At 55.0% G+C, this 21,686-nt stretch overlaps 1 protein-coding gene across 1 annotated transcript; it reads left to right on the top strand.

The window, feature by feature from the left end:
• Window positions 1-1,880: 1,880 nt before the first annotated feature.
• Window positions 1,881-21,686, top strand: NYNRIN (NYN domain and retroviral integrase containing). The gene is made up of 8 exons (XM_032856249.1): window positions 1,881-2,206; window positions 11,450-12,117; window positions 12,239-13,771; window positions 14,653-14,783; window positions 14,875-14,971; window positions 16,701-16,802; window positions 17,029-17,130; window positions 18,244-21,686. The coding sequence occupies exons 1-8, from the start codon at window positions 2,009-2,011 to the stop codon at window positions 21,092-21,094; spliced, it is 5,682 nt and encodes a 1,893-aa protein (XP_032712140.1). The 5' UTR covers window positions 1,881-2,008; the 3' UTR covers window positions 21,095-21,686.

Raw genomic sequence — 21,686 nt, 5'->3', positions numbered from 1 at the left:
AGATCTAGGGAGGGAAAATTAAAATGTATCAGGTATCTATTCTGTGCCAGAAAATGTGTTAGGTGTGGTCCCTGTACGGTCAGATCTACAGCCTGTGCTGTAGGGATTATTATCCCCATTTTTATGAGCTGAAGAAATTCAATCACAAGAATTTACATAAATTACCCTCTTTGATCCATTTATCAAGTACCTGACTCTTAAACCTGACCTCTTTCCATCCTCCACATGGCCCCTTGAACCTGAAGATGCCACTGTGCGTGGGGTCCACAGTCAGCTGGAAAAGGTCAACAAGAGTTTTGTATTTATTCAGGGATTAGTGAGGACCAGGGGTAGGTGGCTCTCACCTTGCTTCCGAGGAGAAGAGGCAGGAGCCTCTTCTGATCAACGGAGAGCAGACAGAGGTAGGAAGAGAGCAGAGAGGACCTGACGTTCACCCTGGGGGTCTGCTTCCAGGTGCTCTAGAAGGGCAGGACAGGGACATCAGATGGGGCCTGAGCAGAAGGCTGTGGAGCCAGAGGCGGCTCATCACCTCCTCCTTTTCTGGATTCCAGTCTAGGGAGAAGCAGCAGGAGTCGGGGTGGTCTGGGACAGGATGGGCTGTGTCCAGTCCAGACTAAGAGTGGTATGAGCCCCGTCCTCTCCCCAGCTGGGCCCTTTCCTTGCAGTGGGGTGCTCTCCGCCCCTCATCTTCATGCACACAGTTATGTCATGGCCCAGGCAGTCCAGATGTTCCAGGGCCGGCCTAAAATTAAAGTCCACTGCCCTTCCCCATAGGTACACTTGTGCCTGTTGGAATACTGGTCTCATTTGGGGTTTGTAAAATAAAAGTCACCGAAGCCCAGGACCCAGACTGTGCCCTTCCACAGAGCTAGGTTGTTCAGGCTGCAGGGCTGCATAAGGTGTTCTTTGTGCCAGTGATGCCTCTGGCGCGGGGTGCTGGAGGCTGGCCTCCCCCAGCCCAGAGCTGCTCCCTGACCGCTGATGCCAAATGGTTGGCTGTGGGTCAAGGGTTGAGGGAACCCTCAAAGGCGGCGTTCCAGGCCAGACCCTCACTCCAATCCTGGAGCCTCCCCTCCCGGCATTACTGAAATTCGCTAAAAGGGGCTTTCATAAACAACGCGAGTCTGAAAACTCGGGCGGCTCTCCCGCCCCTCCAGCCCTGGGGGCTTCAGGAGGGTCTGGGCTGTCGGCCAGCCGCGGCTGGCTGTCCCCAGACTTGGGGGTGGGGTGGGGTGGGGAGGCGGTGCCGTTTCTCTCAGCTTCCTGCTAGGTTTCCAGCCCGGAGTTTCCTCAGGCCCCGGCCTCCCCCGCTCCCCACCCTGCTCTCCCTTAACCCTTTCCTTGGGTAGGGTGGTGCAGGGGGAGGAGTGGCACCGGTCCGCTACTCCTGCGAGGGCTGGGAGGGGCGCGGTGGGAGGAGCTGGGAGAAAGTCCCAGAAACCAAGCCCCCTCTCCCGCACCGAACGCCCCTCCTTCCCCTTCCTCTTCCTTCCACCCAGGAAAGGGGAACGTGGAAGGAAATTAACTTTGACCCCTGATTCTGGCTCGCGGCCTAAATCTTGGGTGGAAGGCGGAGGTTTCGAGGACCCTCCCGTCCCTTCCCCCCACCTCGTCGCCCCCTCCCCCGGCCTTCCGCGCCCCTTCTAGCCACCCGGGGGGCGGAGAGAGGGTTCATCTTGCGGGGGCTGGCGCAGTGGTGAAGGGGAAAGGCTGGGGGCGGAGGGAAGGGCGGCGGGAGCCCCAGCGGTCCCACCCCCAGCTGCAGCCCCTGGCAGGAAGAGATTGTCGCGGGAGACGCCGCCAAAAGGGACGCAGCTCGGGCGGACCGGCACCCGGGCGGTGGCGGTAGGGTAAGCTAGCCGGGAGGACCGCGGCCCCGGCGGGGGGGCGCGCCCCTCGCAGGAGGGGGCGTGGCCTGGACTCCTCGGGCACTCGGCTGGGGTGCCTCCCGCGCTGGGAGCCCGGTGACACTGTCGGCGCCCTCCTTCCAGCGACGGGCGGGGCAGCCATGCTCCTGTCAGGGGGCGACCCTCCGGCGCAGGAATGGTTCATGGTGCAGACCAAATCAAAGCCCCGAGTTCAGCGGCAGCGGCTGCAAGTGCAGCGCATCTTCAGGGTCAAGCTGAACGCCTTCCAGAGCCGCCCAGACACCCCCTACTTCTGGCTGCAGCTCGAGGGGCCCAAGGAGAACATGAGCAAAGCCAAGGTAAACAGCTCGTTCCTACCCCCACCCGCCCCTTCCAGCCAGACTCCTCTCACGCTCCCCTGCCCAGGGGAGGCAGGGGTCCCCAGAGGTCCCTCGACCTGGATTAGGCACTATCGCGGGCAGGTAGTGGGCCAGTCTCCTGTCTTTCCAGGTCTGCAGCCTTGGTTCCTTCCTCTGGTTCCCTTTTTCTTTTCGGCCTCACCCCTCTCCTGCATGTCACTTCTGTCTCTCAAGTGCGCTGAGAGAGCCTCCATGGTGTGTGTTCCCCCATGAGCCTTACATGGCCAGGACCCCAGCATCCATAGCCTGCTCCCTCATCTGGGGAACAACTTAAGGTCCAGCATTTCTTTCTTTCTTTCTTTCTTTTTTTTTTTTTTTAAAGATTTTATTTATTTATTTGACAGATCACAAGTAGGCAGAGAGGCAGGCAGAGGAGGCGGGGGGGGGGGGGGGGGGGGAAAAGCAGGCACCCCCCTGAGCAGAGAGCCTGATGCGGGGATCGATCCCAGGACTGTGTCATCATGACCTGAGCCGAAGGCATAGGCTTTAACCCACTGAGCCACCCAGGCGCCCAGGTCTAGCATTTCTATGGCCTCTGCAGTACCTCTTTGTTCTCTACCAAGAAGCTGGAAGGCGCAGGTCCTTCTGTTTCCTTTTAAGTCTCCTTAAATCCTGGGCTGCCCCCTTGGAGCCCCTCAGAGTGCTGGACAGGAGGGGCCCTTAGAGACCCTTCTAGAGCAATGCTGGCATTTTACAGATGTGGTATTGGGGATTGGAGAGGGTAAGGGGCTTGCATGACCTCACAGTGTCAAGTGGGGATGGGGGGAGGGTGGCAAGTGCTGGAATCAGAACCCAGGGCTCTGGGTTCCCTGCCCCACACTCTTGATGCCCTAGGCAGCCTCTTGCAGGGGCTGGTGTGTGTGTGTGTGTGTGTGTGTGTGTGCATGCAGATGCTCTGGAAGACAGCAGTCCTTGGGGATGGGTGGGAATCTTGGAGGAGGGCTATGGGCTTTCAGATGAAAGGGGTTGCTGTGTGGGGCTGGGTGCTGGACAGGGTAGGTCACAGTGAACCTCTCTTGCATTCTCTCTGGCTTCTCTCTCAAGCTTCTCCACTTGGGCCTCTCAGGTTCCCTCTAACTCCCAGTCATGGCCAAGGTCTCCCTCTTCCTCTAGATTCCTTTATCTTTTCCTGGTAGGAATGCTGCAGCTTCCCTGGGTCCCAGGTCACCCACTTCCTTTGCACCTCTCACCCCCCATCCCCTCAACACACACCCCTTCTCCAGCTGGGTCCATGCCAATATCCTAATTGGTCAAGGCCATGGGTGGGGGAGCCCAGAATACACTGGCCAGTGGCAGGCAGGCAGGCTGGAAAGTTCCTCCCTCAGCCCCTCCACTGAGCTGCTTGGTCAGCAGTTTTTCCAGTTCTGACAGAGGTGCAGGGGGATGGGAGGGGTGCCTGCCCAGAGAATGGATGGGCTGGAGCCCCTGAGATTCAGACTTTTCCGTAGCTAGAATGGGGTGGGCTAACAAGAGGAGCCTTTAGGGTTGTTTTGGGTTCTTAATCTTTTTATTATTTTATTTTATTTTTTGTTTTAAAGATTGTATTTATTTATTTGACAGAGAGAGAGAGAGTACAAGCAGGGGGAATGGCAGGGAGAGGGAGAAGCAGGCTCCCGCAGAGCAGGAAGCCCCACTCGGGGCTAGGGGCTCTCGGGGCGCGATCCCAGGACTCAGGGGAAAATGACCTGAGCCAAAAGCAGATGCTTAACCAACTGAGCTACTCAGGCACCCCAATTCTTAATCTTTTTATTAATTTGAAATAGAACAACTCACCCTTTTGATTTGTATTTTCAGAGGTGCCTAGCGCTCCTGCCCCTTGCTTTAAATCCTGGATCAGCTTCTCTAGACCTGTCTGCTCCTGCTCCTACTACTGTCTCAGGGTTCCGTGGGCCACTCCCTCCCTCACACCCCAGGCCCTGCTAATGTAACCAGTGGCTTTCTTGATTCCCCTACCTGTTACCTCCTTCCCCTTTGTCTTCCCTCAGGGAAAGGCCCTGTTTAAGATGGAAATAGAACATGAGGGTCTTCTAGGTTAGTCCCTCTCTTATTGCACAAAATGAGCAGAGAGAAGAGACGGTTGGAGGTTTGGAGCAGGAGAGCAGGGAGGGTGGGAGGGAGGATAAGGCTTTGTCCCAGGACTCAGGAGATCTGGGCTCAACCTGTTGTCACCAAGCTGTGTCTGGGACTGAGGAATGTGGCAGAGAGAATTTGAGATCAGGGTTTTCTAGCCTCTAACTGGGTGACCTGGGTCAAATAATTGACTCTCTCTGGAGCCTATTTCTTCATCTATAAAATAATAATATAACACCCATATCATGGAGGGGTTGTGAGTCTGCTGAAATAATGCAGGCTTAAGAATGTTTGCAAATGTGGGGACACCTGGGTGGCTCAGTGGGTTAAGCCTCTGCCTTCAGCTCAGGTCATGATACCAGCATCTTGGGATCGAGTCCCGCATCGGGCTCTCTGCTCAGCGGGGAGCCTGCTTCTCTCTCTCTCTCTCTCTCTCTCTCTCTCTGCCTGCCTCTCTGCCTACTTGTGATCTCTCTCTGTCAAATAAATAAATAAAATCTTAAAAAAAAAAAGAATGTTCGCAAACGTGGAGAGCTATGTGATATAGATGTCAGTTATTTTTACTCTTTTTTAAAGATTTATTTATTTGGGGGGGAGGGGCAGAGGAAGAGGAAGAGAATCCTCAAGCAGACTCCCCATCGAGGGCTCCATGGGGGTGGGGGAGGTGCCTCCATCCTAGGACCCTGAGCTGGTGGCCTGAGCTGAAACCAAGAGCCGGGCGCCGAACCGACCCACCCAGTCACCCACAGATGTCAGTTATTACTGTACAACTTTGAACGAGTGCTTTTGTCTCTTATTCTCAGTCTCCTTGTTTGTAAAATGAAAAGCTGAAATTAAAGTAAGACGAAATGCTCCCCAGGGTCAAGCAATATGATCCGTGACAATTTCTCAAGTCTAATGATGTCTTGTGGCTTCCATGTGGAGGTGCTGGGGCTGACTCTAATCCCAGCTGTGGGGACACCGAAGCCTGTACTTTGATAACGTGCTGTGATACTCAGGCCAATGGGCAGGGAGGACCTAGTGAGACCAGAGGCTGACGGATGGGAGAGGGGTGAGCATGGGGGTGGCTGGATGGGGAGGGGAGGAGGGGTGAAGGAGACAGGCTCATCTGGAGGAGGGCCTGGGTATGTTTCTGAATTATACTCACTGACTTTCCAGGAAAATGTCTGTAGAACTCGAGTATCTTTAAATTGTTATCTTGTGGTGGGATTTAAGAAATAATGAAGTCATTTGCCAGAAATCACCTTCCCAGTGGCAAAAAACAAACACTGGGGGAGCCTGGCCTCTCTGAGGTGAGATCTGCAAGTGGAAAGGAGGGTTTTATTTATTTATTTATTTAGATTTTATTTATTTATTTGTTAGAGAAAGAGAGCAAGAGAGCACGCACAAGCAGGGGAAGCGGCAGGCAGGGGGAGAAGCAGGCTTCCCACCAAGCAGGGAGTCCGATGCGGGACTGGGTCCCAGGACCCTGGGATCATGACCTGAGCCAAAGGCAGATACTTCACTGACTGAGGCACCCAGGCGTCCCTGAAAGGAGAGTTTTAATAGTGATATGAGTTTCCCACGGACAAGCCCTGCTCAGCGCTCTGTCCTTGACAATGGCAAGGAAGCACTGAGCACAGAGAGGAGAGGTGACATTTCACTTTCCTCCTTTCTGGAGATGCCTCCTTTCTGGAGATGGTGGAGGGAGGGGAGGAGGAACCAGAGACTGGGTTCAGAGAGCTGTGGGGCAGGGTGTGGTTTGCTGACTTTGGGCTTGGATTGTCAGATGGAAGCTGATAGGTCCCTTGATCCACTCCCGTAAGCAAATCACATGGAAGTTGGTGGCCAGGGATATGCTGGAGCTGGGTGCTACTAATCCCTACTAACGTTTCAGGAAGTTTGCAAACCAGTGTCACCCCACTGGTAGTTTGAAATCAGCCATTGTGGGAGTATTTATGCCATAGAAATTGTCAAATGCTACAAATCGGGGCTATCATCGCGCCACCCCCCCACCCCACCGCCCCCAGGGGCTGATTGTCAATCTCTTACCAGCACCCCTAATTGTGTTTTGGGCAACTAATCTCTCTCTCTTTTTTTAAACTTAATTTTTCTTCTATAAAGGTAATGCACAATTAAAAAGTCCAGTACTTTTCAGAAAGCAGACAATAGGACACTGTGATTCCCTGCTATGTCCCTCCCAACTGCCTCTTCTGTGCTCTTCCTCCTAGACAGTACTCCCTTTGGCATTTCCTCATCTCCACATTCCTAAAAAAAAATAGTGTATATATATATATATATATATATATGCACACACACACATATACACACATATGTATGTATGTATATTATCTTTTGATTAATTGGTTTAATTTTTTTCATGTATTTTTCTCTTTTTAAAATTTAAGTTCAATTAAATAACAGATAGTGTACTATTAGTTTTTTTAGTCCCTTACATCGCCATCCTTTCTTTTTTCCCAATAGAATTATATATTTCAGTTTTCTGGTCAAACCTGCGTCACTCACATCTGGGCATTGCCCTGTATTCTGCTTATGTTTTCTTTCTGACTTTTGTGCTTCACTAAGGCAGGAACCCCTTATTTTTCAATTTGCTGGTTTTCCTTTGTACCTGTAGCCAATTCTTACAATTTCAGTAGCCTCTCACTACAGTTTTCTAGAAGGTCAATCTATGCGCTCAGGGTGTAGCTTTTTTCTTGAAGATATCTTTCTGTCTAGCCAGGACTGCACAGCTGGCATCCGAGACTTCAGTTTGCTGTCCCTGGCATCATTTGCCTTTTTTCTTTGTTAAATGCCTTGTTTCCTGGACTGCGTGTCTTTTTCTTTCTTGGGTTGGTGGAGCACATCCATCAGTGGTGTCATCAAGTGAGAAAGATGGTACAGTGCTGAAGGGTATGCTGGTGACTGCTCTCAACAAGCTTGTCTCTTGAGTCTGACCCTCTAGACCAAACTAGCTGTCCCCCTTGCCTACGGATGCTTGTGCTCTTAGAACAGTGGCCGGCACCTAGTAGGTGCTCAGTGACGATTTGTTGAATGGGTGGATCCATTCTAAGATCTGTCTTTGTCTGTCGTCGTCCTGGAGATTCTTTGCTTTCTTCCGAGGTCCTTTCTTGGTTGCCTTAGTTGATTAGCTGGAAGATATTCCCCAGTAGCTTCCCGAGAAAGCCCCCTCCCCCAACCCAAAGGTGTTTTTTTGTTTTGTTTTGTTTTTTAATTTATTTAACAGACAGAGATCACAAGTAGGCAGAGAGAGAGGAGGAAGCAGGCTCCCTGCTGAGCAGAGAGCCTGGGATAATGACCTGAGCTGAAGGCAGAGGCTTTAACCCACTGAGCCACCCAGGCGCCCCAACTAACCCAAAGGTTTTATAGGAGGTAAAATGGTATGCATATTTGCATATCTACATAGGCGGTCTGAAGACCACTTGATATTGATAGTTTGGTTGCTGTTGAATTATAAATGGAAAATTATTTTCCTTCAGAAATGCAGAGGCCTTACACCATTGACTTCTTGCTTTTGGGACATCCGAAGCTCTTCAGGACCCAGGTCCTTTGTGTGTGAAATGTCTTCCCTCTGGAAGTTTGTATAGTCCCCGCTGTTTTGAGGTTTCTCAGTAGGAACCCTTTGTTTGGGTCTGTCTCATCCATCTTCAGTTACTACTGTGGTGCTCTGTGGGCCTGTCTGGACACTCATGTTCTTCAGATCTAGAAAATTTTCAGAAACTATTTTGTTGATGATTCTCCCCTCTGTGTTTTCTCTATCCTCTCTTTCTGGAACTCCTCTTCAGACATTGAGCTTTCTGGCCTGGTGTACTTATTCTTATTTTTTCTCCTGTTCTCCAATTCTGACTTTTTGCTCTGTTTTCTGGATATTTCCTGAAGTTTATCTTCCAACCTTTTTATTTTTTAATTTTCTAAAAGATCTTATATATTTATTTGGGAGGGGGTAGGGGCAGAGTGAGAGGGAGAGAATCTCAAGCAGACGCCTCACTGGGTATGGAGCCTGACCTGGGCTCCGTCCCATGACCCCGAGATCATGATCTGAGCTGAAATCAAGAGTTGGGTGCTCCACTGCCATCATATTTTTTAATATCTTAAAGTCATTTATGGGGGTGCCCGAGTGGCTCAGTTGGTGGAGCATGTGACTCTTGATCTCGGGTTGTAGGTTTGAGCCCCATATTGGATATAGAGATTACTTAAAAATAAAATCTTTAAAAAAAATGTCACTTATGTTTCTCTGAATTCTCTTTTCAAAGGGGTGACTGGGTGGTTCAATCAGTTAAGCGGCTGGCTCTTGGTTATGGCTCAGGTTGTGGTTTCAGGGTCCTGGGATTAAGCCCTGCCTCGGGCTCCACACTCACCAGGGTCTGCCCGAGGATTCTCCTTCTGCCAGCCCTCCCAGCTTGCACACACACTCTCTCTCAAAAAAATAAATCTTGAAAAAAAAATAGTATCCTATTCTTGTTTAATGTGCCAGTGTTGTATATTATCTCCCTGAGAGCAATGATAGTAAATGTTTTGAAGTTTTCTTCTCTCTGCCTTGTTTCTCTTCCTTCAAAATTTCCCCTGCCCCCTTCTGTATGTTTTCTTCTCTCTCTTTTTTTTTTTTTTTCCTTCCATCTTTCCTTTTTTTTGACCCTGAGATCAAGACCTGAGCTGAGATCAAGAGTCGGATGCTTAATGGACTGGGCCACCCAGGCGCCCCTGTGTGTTTATTTCACATTAGAAGCTTTTCCCATGTGTCATGGTAATCCTTGCACGAGGCTGACTCTTGTTGGTTTTGAACTTGTTTGTGCAGAGACCTGAGGGCGCTGTCTATCAGGGAGCCTGTTTGGTGATCTTCAGGTCTCTCTGGCTGGCCTGATTTTCAGAATGTATTTCTCTGTTCTCTGTTCTGGAGGGTCACGGTCTGGCTGCTGGCATACCCTCAAGTATGGTGATGAACCTCTAATCCCGGGACCTTGTTTCTCGCCTGCTAGTTTGTCTAGAGAGCAAACCTCCCAGTGTGTGGAGGTACTTGCCCAGCCTTCGTGTGAGGGGCTGGTTGATCTCCCGGCTCTAACTACTCCTCAAACAACTTTGCCTCAGTCTGCCTTTTTATTTATTTGTTTTTACTTTTACATTTTATTTATTATTTATTTTATTTTTAAGTAATCTCTATACCCAACATGGGGCTCGAACTTACAACTCTGTTGTTTCTTTACCTTTTTTTGCTGAATGGTATAGACAGCCCCGTGGCTAAGGCCCCAGACTTTGGAGTCAGAGTGCCTGAGTATCCCAGCCCACTATCTGTGTAACCTTGGACTTGTGCCCTTCTTTGCTCATCTAAAATGGGGATGGTAGCCATTTCCTTCTAGGGCTGAGAGAGGAATAAATGAGATCATGTGTATATAAGCCTGATACACAGTAAGTATTCAGTGAATATTAGTTCACATTTATTATTTGGAAATGGTCTTAGTTTTTAATCTATCTTTTAAAAAATATTGAACAGTTAATGGAACAATAACTATTTTAAGCTCTTTGCACAAAGAGAAGAAACCACCCACAGTCTTCTTCTCTAGCATGTTTCTTCATTTTTACATATTGTTTTTCAAGTAATTGGAATGTAGGGTGCTGGGGTGGGGATTGGTTAAGGTCTGTGACAGTTATCCTGCTCCTGGTCAGATTCACCCTGCTGGGCAGTGGGACCGGCTGAGGTTCTGGGTGGGAGGGGATGGCTGGGGATGTCTATCAGGTTTTGAGCTGGTTTTGGACTGATCTCGAAGGGGTTAGACCTGGGCCTAAGTGCCTAGGTGTATTTTAGGCCCTTTGGGGAAGGGGTTGGAGGCCTGTGGCCCAGCGCAGGTGGAAGAGGTAAGCACGGTTCTGAGCAAGGGGCTGGAGTGGTCTTCAGAACAGCTGCTGGAGATCTAAAATGGAGCCTTTGCTCCCTAATGGAACTGTTAGGGGAAAAGAGGAAGAGGGATGACAGTCAGGGAGATGGGGATGTGGAGGGACAGGAGGGATATGAGGGCGAGTGTAATCGACATAGGTTGGCTGATGAAGTGGGAATGTCCATGCTCCCTTGGAACTCATGGGGCCATGCTGGTATAGCTTAGTCGTGCAGGGGAGAGCTCCAACCTGTCCCCTCCCAGCGGCTGCTGAAGCCTGAGTGTGTGAGGCCTGTAAACATGAGGAGATGGTCTGCCCAGAGAGCCAGAGGCCTTCGTTCTGGTTCAGCCATCATGCATATCTGTGGGGCTCCCCTAGATGCTGGCCCAGTGACTTACCTCCTTCTCCTCTTCCCTCTGGGCAACAGAGTTACCATGGTTATAGATATGGGTTGTGCTAGAGACCTTCTGTAGGGGGATTAAGCCAGAATCCCACAGGATTACCCTGTGGTTACTGTGTAGTCTGAGGAGGTAGAAAGAGCCCTGGTTTAAGAGTCAGACAGATGTGGATTGTGCTCCTGGCCCGTCAGCCTGTAGCTGTGTGTCATCGGGCAAGCGAGGTGTCCCTTCTGAGCATGCAGAATGGGAATAGGTTGAGCCAGACTCTAGGTTAAGCACTTCCTTTGTATTAAGGCATCGAAGCTTCATGTTAGCCTAATGAGGGGGGACTGTTATCCCCATTTTACAGATGAGAAATCGCAGGCACAGGGAGGGTAGATCACTTGCCCCAGGTCACATAGGTTCCTGGCAAGGGGAGGATACTCAGTAGTGTACAATTCCCCTTCTAGCTGGCTCCTCTTTCTAGAATTGCAGGGTAGGACTGGGGTATCTCACTTAACCTGCCATCTTACAGGACAGAGGTCTCAGGAAATAGGTAAAGTTCCATAGTTAGCCTGCCTCACCTGGTGCAGCCGAGATGGAACTAGAGCAAGGGCCCCGACTCCAAGCCTAGGTGCTTTCCCCTTCCCCTGGGTGCCTCCCTCATCTCTTCAGAGAGTTCCCTGGGAAGAAATGAGTGTGTGAGGGGGCAGGACCAGGAGAGAGGGGCTGGCCATGGGGGCAGCATTGGATTATGGTAGGACAAGTCCCTGGGGAGGGGCAGGCCTTGCAGGGGAGAGTGCAAGCCAGTGAGTGCAAGCCCATAAAAGGATGACTTCCTTTGTGCTTCCTCTCTCCACTGTGGCTTCAGGAGTATCTGAAGGGCCTGTGCAGCCCGGAGCTGTGGAAGGAGGTTCGCTACCCGCAGGCCCTGCACTGCGCCTTCCTTGGGGCCCAGGGCCTCTTTCTCGACTGTCTCTGCTGGAGCACTCTGGCCTACCTGGTGCCTGGCCCCCCTGGCTCCCTGATGGTGGGGGGGCTGACTGAGTCTTTCATCATGACCCAGAACTGGCTGGAGGAGCTGGTGGGGCGGCTGCGCTGGGGCCCTGCCGCTCTGCTCACCCCCCGGGGGATCTGGGAGGCCGAGGTGACCAGGGCCTTTGGGGCCCTGGTCTGGATCCGCGGTGACCAGTATGCAGGGGATCTGCTGCAGCTGCCCCCAGCGGTCCAAGAGCTGCTGCTGAGCCTGGTGCGGGACGCTGCGGGCAAGGAGGACATCATCGAGTGGCTCGGCCGCATCGGCACTTCCGAGTCACGCTCTGACCCCGAGGTCCTGATCTGCCCTCCCCACCAGCAGAAGGAAGGCCCGGCCATGGTGTCTGTGGGAGACGGTCCTGGGCCCTTCCTGGAGGTGGGGACCCTCCAGAACAGGAGTCTAGAACATTCCAAGAGGTTAACCAGCCTGGGAGCCACCAGGGCCCTGGTCTTGGGTGCCCCAGGCCAGAACACACAACAGGAAACGGCGAACCAGCTGGTACGGTAAGTTCTGCTGAAGAAGCTCTCTGCTTCTCTGATCCTCTCCCTGCTCCCCCACCCCAAGGAAGTTGTGGGGGACTTTCATGGTCTAACCACCCTTCCAATAAACCTGGGCTTTTTCCAGGGTCGATTCCAACAGCCACAGTGGTGCAGACAGTGGTCGAGAGGAAGGGCCAGCGCGAGCCACCAGCAGCCAGGACTCTGCGTCCCATGCACAGGCACTGTCCCAGCAGAAGCCAGGCCACAGAGTGGAAGACAAACTCCCCTTCCAGCCTCCGGTGTCAGCCCTGGGCGTGTGCCCGCCCTGGAAGGCCTGGACCCCGGGGCCAGCCTTTGGGCCCTTGTGGCCAGGGGCTATCGCCGCCACCTTCTGGAGGATCAATGAGCTGCACTCCCTCCACCTGGCCTGGCTCCTGTCCCAGGCATGCTTCAGTTTCCCCTTCTGGCAGAGGCCCCTGGGCCCCATTCAGTTCAAGCTACCAGGGCAGAATCCTTTGCCCTTGAATCTCGAGTGGAAGCAGAAGGAGCTGGTTCCTTTGCCCAGCATGGAAAGCCCCGAGTGCAGACCAGACGCGGGACCAGGAGGAGAGGCAGCCCTACAGAACTGCCCGAGGCCGGAGACCCCCCCGAAAGTCATGAGTTTATTGGTGGTCTCAGGGGGCTCAGGTGTAAAGGACAAGACTAGCCCTGGACTTCCCCAGATAGGGCCCCCCTTGACCTCTGTACCGCCGCTGCAAACTGGAAGTGAGCCGGGGGATCAAGGAAGTGGGCAGTGGGACAGTAAGGGGCCAGAAGAGGGGCCCTTTCCGGCGCTGCTGCCAGGGCAAGGAGTGTCTACAGCTCAGGGGGGGCCCGTGGCTCAAGGGGGGCCGACCGTGCCATCAGTACCTGATGCTCAAACAGTGCCTGAAACTCTTGAAGTGCCCATGGCTGCAGCAGTGGCCACAGCTCAAACCCCACCTGCGGATCAGGGGCTGCCTGCAGTCCCCAAAGTGCCTACAGCCCAGACGACGCTGGCAGTCCCTGCGGAACCTGCAGCTCTTGAAGTGCCTTCGGCCCCCACGAAGCCAGCAGCTCCAGGGGTGCCCTCGGCTCAGAAGACAGCCGTGGCTCCGCCGGCATCAGCAGCTCCAGGGGCACCTGCAAATCCAAAAGCTCCCGCAGCTCAGAAAACGCCTTCAGCGAAATCGTCACCTGCAGGGCCCAAAACTCCCAAAGCCCAAACTGGGCCTGTAGCCAAAATAGGGTCTGCTGGCTCCAAAGCCTCCAGAGCTCCTAAAACTCCTGTGGCTCAGAAGACACTCGCAGATCCGGGGCCGGTCTCGGGTGCAGCCAAACTCCCGAGCGAGGGTCAGTCTTCGTCAAGGGGTGACGCCTCCTTCCCAAAGGGCCAGGGGGAGGCCGAAAGGCAGGGCCCCCAGTCTGGCAGCACCTCGGCTCCCGGTCGTAAGCACCAAGCTCAGACGGGGGGGCTCCTGGGGGCGCGGGAGGGGGCCCCGAGGCAGCCACCTCGCCACCCGCAGGCAAACAGCACGGTGACCAGCTTCCAGAGGTACCACGAGGCCCTGAACACACCTTTTGAGCTGAACCTGTCGGGGGAACCCGGGAACCAGGGCCTGCGGCGAGTGGTCATCGATGGGAGCAGTGTGGCCATGGTGTGAGTACCCATGGGCATGGGGTGGCCCAGGGGGACAGAGTTTGGCATCCCCTCTTGACCTCTGCGGGTGGGGCTACAGGGTTCAAATGGGGAAACGACAGTGTGCACGGAAAGGTTAAGACAGCCCCGCGAAGGGAGATTTCTCTTCTTCCTCTTTGATGGAAGCAGAGCCAGGCCCAAAGAGGTGACGAATCTTGCCCCAGACTCCAGAGCCTAGTAGGGGGCCTGGCTGGCCTTGGCTTCCCATCTGTCCCTTGCCAAGGCCTGTGCTCCCACTGCAGCCTGCCCCACGTGGTACGGTGTTTGTCAACCCCAGGCCAGCGGTCAGTGTTGAGCCGGAGCCTGGCGGCCCAGCCCAGGTGTCCTTTATGTGGCCTTTCCTGCCTCCGCTAACCAACCCTTAGAGACCATCCTGCCTGCCCAGCACTTACTGCTGTACACGTGTTCGCCCAGGTGTGTCGGAGACCTGTGGTCGTTCCCAACAGAGGATGGGAGTTACTGTGCTGATCGTGCTCCCAGCAGACACTTAGTGGCAATGGCTGCTCATTTGCTTCTAGCCCTGAATTGAGTTCTTTGGGTGTAGAGGTTGCCTTCTTTTTCCTCTTGCCCTGGAGGGCCCTATTCATGCGCATGCACATGTGCACGCGCGTGCACGCACACACATACACAGGTGCGCAACGTACCCCCCAACCAAGCATGCGAACACACACTTACAGAGTGGGTCTTTCCAGAATGTTCGGTGATGGAGGAATGGGACAAGGGCATTGCTGGCACAGATGCGGGTGCGTGGCATTGCCTGGCTCTGAGGGAGGGCGGAGGGGCAGGGCCATGTTCCTCAGGAGGAACTTGTTCACCTCCTGCCCGCCCTCCCGCCCCTCCAGGCATGGCCTCCAGCATTTCTTCTCCTGCCGTGGCATTGCCATGGCGGTGCAGTATTTCTGGAACCGGGGCCACCGAGAGGTCACTGTGTTCGTACCCACCTGGCAGTTGAAGAAGAACCGGAGGGTGAGAGGTGAGCTGCCCGCTGCCTCTCCGTCTCGACCATGGCCTCTGCCTGGTGGCCTGTCCTCTGAGCATCTCTGTCTTTTGCCTTTCGCCTCCAGAGAGCCACTTCCTGACGAAGCTGCACTCCCTCAAGATGCTTTCAATCACCCCCTCCCAGCTTGAGAACGGCAAGAAGATCACCACCTACGACTACAGGTGTGCCAGTCCCAGGCCTGCCTTCTGTAGGGCTCAGGGGGCGGGCTGGGGGCATGGCGGTGGGGGGGAGCTGGGCAGTTGTGTCAGGCGGGGTCCTGCCTCCCCTGCTCTGGGGAGATGGAGGCCGGCATTTCCGAGGGGCACAAGGGGCACGTTGGAGAGGATGGCCTGGGGTGTGGGGCCCTCTGGAGGCAGAGGGAGGGACACCATGAGGAGAGGGCTCCAAGATTGGCCCTCCCCAAGGCCAAGGGTGAGTCCGATTTTGGGACTCTGCAGCTGCATTCCCTTAGTCAACAGGCTTTCTTCTTCTGTGACCTATCAGTTGAGACCCACCACTTTGGGTAGGATTAGCCCAGGGGACTTCCGGTGTTTCCAGTGAGCTGCTTCCCCAAGTGACTGATTCAGGGCCCCAGTTTGGGCTAAAGTTCATGTCTCAAGGCACTGCCTTAGTCTTTTCCTCCCTCCAGCCCTGGCACCTGGAGGAGGCATGTGTGTGACTGTATGTGCTTGGAGCCCTGGCTGGGCTCTGAAAATGGGGTTTGACTGGCCCTGTCTCCTCGATAAAGCCCTAGGGCCTCCCTACTTGTCAGTCCTAAACACCTAGTCCCCAGCGTGGCTGAAGGACCAGTATGCACCGGGCGGGGGTGCGGGGTGGTGCGGGGGAGGGTTGTGATGCTGCCTCTGTCGGGGTAGGGACTGTCCTGCCCTGGTCACTGGTCCTAGGCTGGAGCCGATGCCGGGCACACGCAGGTCTTGGCTGCCCTTAGGCACCTCCTGTGCTGGGCACTGAGAAGTTCGGCTTCTGCCCACTTTTCCCAAGACCTGGCCTCTACCCAGCCTGGGAAGGGCTGGGCATGATAGCCCAGGCATCCCTCCTTCAAGGGCTAGGCCCTTTGGTAAGCTCTTGAAGTGCCTCCAATTTCCGGGCTGGCTTTGAGGGAAGGTGGCTTTTTCCGCAGAGGCCCCTCTGCTGGGCACTTGTGGAATAGCATGCTTGCGGCCACCAGAATGGCCACTTCCGGGGAATGCCGAGAAGTAGGTGGCCTTTGCTTTCTTTCCTGGTCACAGCCCTCTTTCAAGGAGAGGTGATCCTTGGAAAAGTGGATTTGTTTATTCAGGTATGTGTTTTTATATATGGTTATATGTATATACATACATACACACAGGTGTGTATATGTAGCGTGTATACGTACATAGAGACGTATGTATGTCTATCTTGGCACGTATGGGAATGTTGTGCACTGGTGAAGAGGAATAAAGGAATATTTGTGTGCATGCTGTGTGGGAGGCACTGAGGCAGGCACTTCAGTGTCCTGTCTCACTTAGTTTAATCCTCACAGCCATACAGGGTAGGTATTTTTCGTCCATTTTGTCTATGTGGAAACGGTAGCGGTAAAAAACGCATGTGTGAATGCGGGTGAGTGTGCGGGTTCCCGTGTGCGTGTCTGTGCATGTGTTTGTGAATGTGTGTCTCTTCAGTAGGGGTCTGTACATACAAGCACAGACCCCTATATGGTTGGGGTGTGCATCCAACCTCCCCCTCTCAGGGGCTAGTGGTGACCCCGGATGGCCGCATAGACAAGGGCATGGGCTCCCGAGCCCTGGCTCCCCGACCACCAGGGCAACCTCTTTGGTCAGCACACCTCCACGTGCACTGTGAGTTCATTTTCCCAGAAGGCCTGGCAAGGGAGGTTTTCCGGGTGGTGAGCAGCAGCCCCTCTCCCTGCAGGTTCATGGTGAAGCTGGCAGAGGAGACAGACGGCATCATCGTTACCAATGAGCAGCTCCACATCCTGATGAATAATTCCAAGAAACTGATGGTCAAAGATCGGTGAGGTCATTCCCCGGGGTGGAGCCATTCCTTGCCTGGGGATGTCAGGCAGCCCGTGGCAGTGGGTGCTGGGCCCGGGAGAGGGGCCTTGGCGCTGTGCCCACCAGCACCTGCCTGTGAGAGGAGATGGGGGTCTCAACCCCTGTACGGACACCCGGGAGGGCAATGGGGCTATGGGTGGGTCAAGGCCTCCCCTATGACCGCGTCTCCTCTCTTCCGGGTCCAGCCTGCTACCATTTACCTTTGCGGGGAATCTCTTCATGGTGCCAGATGACCCCCTGGGCCGTGATGGTCCCACCCTGGACGAGTTTCTGAAGAAGCCAAACAGGTAATGGGCTGGGCCTCTGCTGCTTCCCAGCCCCTACCTCCCCCACCCCGGGACCGACCAGAAACGCCTCAGTGTTAGCCAACGTTTGTCTAGTGCTTAACGATGAGCAGAGTAGTTAGATTTTTCAGGTCTTCACGCTTCTCCCGCATTGATGCCTCCATAAACCAACCGTAGAGTGGTTTTCAGTTTTCCAGTTTTGCCCACGTGCTTTCATACTGCACGCACCCTGCCACAGCTGGCATTTGTACTCAACGTCTTATTGTTTTTTTCCCCAGATCCACGCCACGTGAATTCACGTGATTCATTTTAATGGCTGTGTGGCATTCCATTCCACAAGTACCCAGCAGATGTAGCGAATCTTTCCTTGAGGCTCATTTGACATTTTCCATGTTATGCTATCACACTGGTGCTGCCATGGACAGCCTCATTCTTGTTTCCTGGTGAACGAGGCCAGCTGTGCTAGAGTCCATTCTGGTGGATTTTCCCCCCTATGTATTGTCTTTGATTCTCACAGCTGGGGTTAGACATAGATGACCGTCATCCCGGGCCAGGTTTGCAGTAACTCAGATGCCCTGGTATCCGCTCCCTCTGAGCTACCTTACTGCCCACCTCCCAGTTGCCGGGGCTCCACAGGGAACTCTGGTCAGGACCTTATGGACAGTGATTGTTCCCAGGGCACGCGAGCTCAGTTTCATCTCCCTGCGTTTGTCTGCTGTCCCCTCCCGATCCCTCATCGGGCCCCGTTCCCTCTCTTGATCTTCCCCTGGCTTGCTCGTCCTTGGGGCCAGTTGGAAGTGCCAGTCGCCTCACTCTTACCAAGTCATCAGCTTAGATCTGGTTGAAAACGTTGCTTGGTTAATGAGGATTTGGTTGGATGAGGCTTCAGGGGGCAACTGCATCTCTGACATGGAGGCCCAGCCCACACTGGAGGTGGAGGGGGTGGCGGTGGGTGGGGTCCTGACAGAGGCTCTGCCATGTCCCTGGCTGGCACTTGGCCTGGCCTCAGGGACACTTGGCCATGAGGCAAGGCTCTGCAGATGTGGTTTTCCGCTGCGGGGCCCCTCTGTCCTCCACAAGGCCCTTTAGTGCCTCCGCTCTGCTCTTCTGGTGTAGGCTGGACACTGATGTGGGCAACTTCTTGAAGGTGTGGAAGACCCTTCCTCCCAGCTCGGCCAGCACCTCTGAGCCTAGCAATGGTGTCGACCTTGCACCTCCCGAGAGTCTGCCGAATATAGAGGACGTCCAGGAGGAGAAGGAGGAGGGGCAAGACGAGGAGCAGAGGGAGGGGCAGGGGGCGCAGGAGCTGCCTGAAGAAGACGCCCCAGACTCCTCCCTGGCTTCAGTGTTCAGGGCTGAGTGCTCTTCTCTTTCTGAGGAAATCCTCCGGTGCCTCAGCCTCCACGACCCCCCAGACGGGGCGCTAGACGTTGATCTTCTGCCTGCGCCAGCTTCTCCTTACCTGGGCATCCCCTGGGACGGGAAGGCGCCCTGCCAGCAGGTCCTGGCCCAGCTGGCTCAGCTGACCATCCCTAGCAACTTCACTGCCCTGTCCTTCTTCATGGGGTTCATGGACTCCCACCGTGATGTCATCCCCGACTATGAAGCTCTCGTGGGTCCCCTGCACAGCCTCCTCAAGCAGAAGCCAGACTGGCAGTGGGACTGGGAGCACGAGAAGGCCTTCCTGGCTCTGAAGCGAGCCCTGGTGTCTGCCCTCTGTCTGACGGCCCCCAATGCCCAGCTGCCCTTCCGTCTGGAGGTGACAGTGAGCCAGGTGGCCCTGACGGCCGTCGTCTATCAGGAGCACTCAGGGAGGAAGCACCCCATAGCCTATACCTCAAAACCTCTCCTCCCTGACGAGGAGAGTGAGGGCCCCCAGTCAGGGGGAGACAGCCCCTATGCTGTTGCCTGGGCCCTCAAACATTTTTCCCGCTGCATTGGAGACACCCCAGTGGTCCTGGACCTTTCCTACGCCTCCCGGACCACCGTGGGCCCCGAGGCACGGGAGGGCCGCAGGGTTTCCAAAGCGTGGTTGATCCGATGGTCCCTCCTGGTACAGGACAAAGGCAAGAGGGCCCTGGAATTGACCCTTCTCCAAGGCCTGCTGGGAGAAAACCGGCTGCTGACGCCCGCATCCTCGATGCCTCGCTTTTTCCAGGTCCTGCCTCCTTTTTCCGACCTGTCTACTTTCGTCTGCATCCACATGTCGGGCTATTGCTTTTACCGTGAGGACGAGTGGTGTGCCGGCTTTGGTCTCTACGTCCTGTCTCCCACCAGCGCCCCAGTCTCCCTTTCCTTCTCTTGCTCCCCTTACACACCAACCTATGCCCACCTGGCAGCCGTGGCCTGTGGCCTGGAGCGCTTCGGCCAGTCCCGCCTCCCCGTGGTTTTCCTCACGCACTGCAACTGGATTTTCAGCCTCCTCTGGGAGCTCCTGCCCCTGTGGAGGGCTCGAGGCTTCCTCTCCTCAGACGGGGCCCCGCTACCTCACCCAAGCCTGCTCTCATACATCATCTCGCTCACCTCTGGCCTCTCCTCCCTCCCATTTATCTACCGAACCTCCTACAGGGGCTCCCTGTTTGCCGTGACAGTGGACACCCTGGCCAAACAGGGCGCACAGGGGGGTGGGCAGTGGTGGGACCCGCCCAAGGACGTGCCGGTCCCCGTCCTGTCCCCCCACACCATGGGCAAGAGGCCTGACTTGCTTGCATTGCAGCAGAGTGACAGCACCTTGGCTGAGGTCATTGCCAAACTCCGGGTCGGGCAGAAACTGCCCGGCTCCTCCCCCTTCAGTTCTGTCTTTAACTCCCTCAGCCTCGACCAGGAGAGCGGCCTGCTCATGTTCAAGGGGGATAAGAGGCCCAGAGTCTGGGTGGTCCCGAGGCAACTCCGGAGGGACCTGATTTTCTCTGTGCATGACCTGCCCCTGGGTGGCCACCAGCGGCCCGAGGAGACCCACAAGAAGTTGCGGTTGCTGGGGTGGTGGCCCGGGATGCAGGAGCATGTGAGGGACTACTGCCGGAGCTGCCTGTTCTGTATCCCACGGAACCTCACCGGCAGTGACTTGAAGGTCATTGAGTCCCCGTGGCCTCTCAGGTCCACTGCCCCCTGGTCCACCTTGCAGATCGAGGTGGTGGGCCCCATCACCATCAGTGAGGAGGGCCACAAGCATGTGCTGATCGTGGCCGACCCCAACACCAGGTGGGTGGAGGCCTTCCCGCTGAAGCCCTACACACACACAGCGGTGGCCCAGGTGCTGCTGCAGCATGTGTTTGCCAGGTGGGGCGTCCCTGTGAAGCTGGAGGCTGCCCAGGGCCCCCAGTTCGCTCGACACGTCCTGGTGAGCTGTGGGCTGGCGCTGGGAGCCCAGGCAGCCTCCCTTAGCCGGGACCTCCAGTTCCCCTGCCTGACCAGCTCCGACGCCTACTGGGAATTCAAGAGGGCCCTCAAGGAGTTCATCTTCCTGCATGGCAAGAAGTGGGCAGCCTCCCTGCCCTTGCTACACCTGGCCTTCAGGGCCTCCTCCACCCAGGCCACGCCTGTCCAGATCCTGACGGGAGACGAAGTGAGGCTCAGCAAGCCCCTGTGGTGGGAGATGAGCAGTGCCAATATTGAAGGCCTCAAGATGGATGTCTTCCTGCTGCAGCTCATTGGGGAGCTGCTGGAGCTGCACTGGCGGGTGGCTGACAAGGCTAGTGAAAAGGCAGAGAACAGGCGTTTCAAGCGGGAGAGTCAGGAGAAGGAGTGGAATGTGGGTGACCAAGTCCTTTTGCTGTCCCTCCCCAGGAATGGCAGCAGTGCCAAATGGGTGGGCCCCTTCTATATTGGGGATCGCCTGAGCCTGTCCCTCTACAGGGTCTGGGGCTTCCCAACTCCAGAGAAGCTTGGCTGCATCTATCCTAGCAGTCTGATGAAGGCCTTTGCCAAGAGCGGCACACCCCTATCCTTCAAGGTCTTGGAGCAATGACCGGGGTGGTGGGAGAGCCCCCCACTCCAAGGTCCTGGGCTTTTGCTGCTAGGCCTCCCCCAGCCCCGGGGAGTGGTCTCACAGCCCCCTGGGGGCCTCGGTTGTGCCTTTTATGGAGAAGTTAATTCACAAAGCTTTGCTGAATTGCCTTGAACTGGGGACAGGTGTCCCTATGGAAACATCCCCAGTTTGGGGTATTGGGAGAATGTGTCAAAGGCTGTGAGATATGGGCCTCTGGCGATTTCACCCTGGGGGAAGGGTAGGCCAGGCTCAATGTCTTTCCCTGAGTATTTCCATCATCCTGTCACACGCGGGCATGTATATATACATGCCCCCCAGAGTTTTACTTCTGGTGTGATTCTGGGCCTCAGAATCGGAACTACATTCCCTCCTGTAATGTGGACTTCCCCTGAACTGTTCATTTGGGGACCCTTTGCCCTTCGAGTTATCACAGCTGACACAAATCCATGAGGTTGTCACAGCCCATTCCCAGTCACATGGCCACCTTCCTCAGGCCAGGCTAGGTCTGCCCAGCTGTCAAGGAGGGGCTGGCCGTCCTGAGCCCGGGGCTCGGAGCCGGGGTAGGAGTATG

This window comes from Lontra canadensis, unplaced genomic scaffold (assembly GCF_010015895.1).
Source record: "Lontra canadensis isolate GAN:19392208 unplaced genomic scaffold, GSC_riverotter_1.0 scaffold12, whole genome shotgun sequence".
Lineage (NCBI taxonomy): Eukaryota > Metazoa > Chordata > Mammalia > Carnivora > Mustelidae > Lontra > Lontra canadensis.
This window is presented reverse-complemented; position numbering and strand designations above follow the sequence as displayed.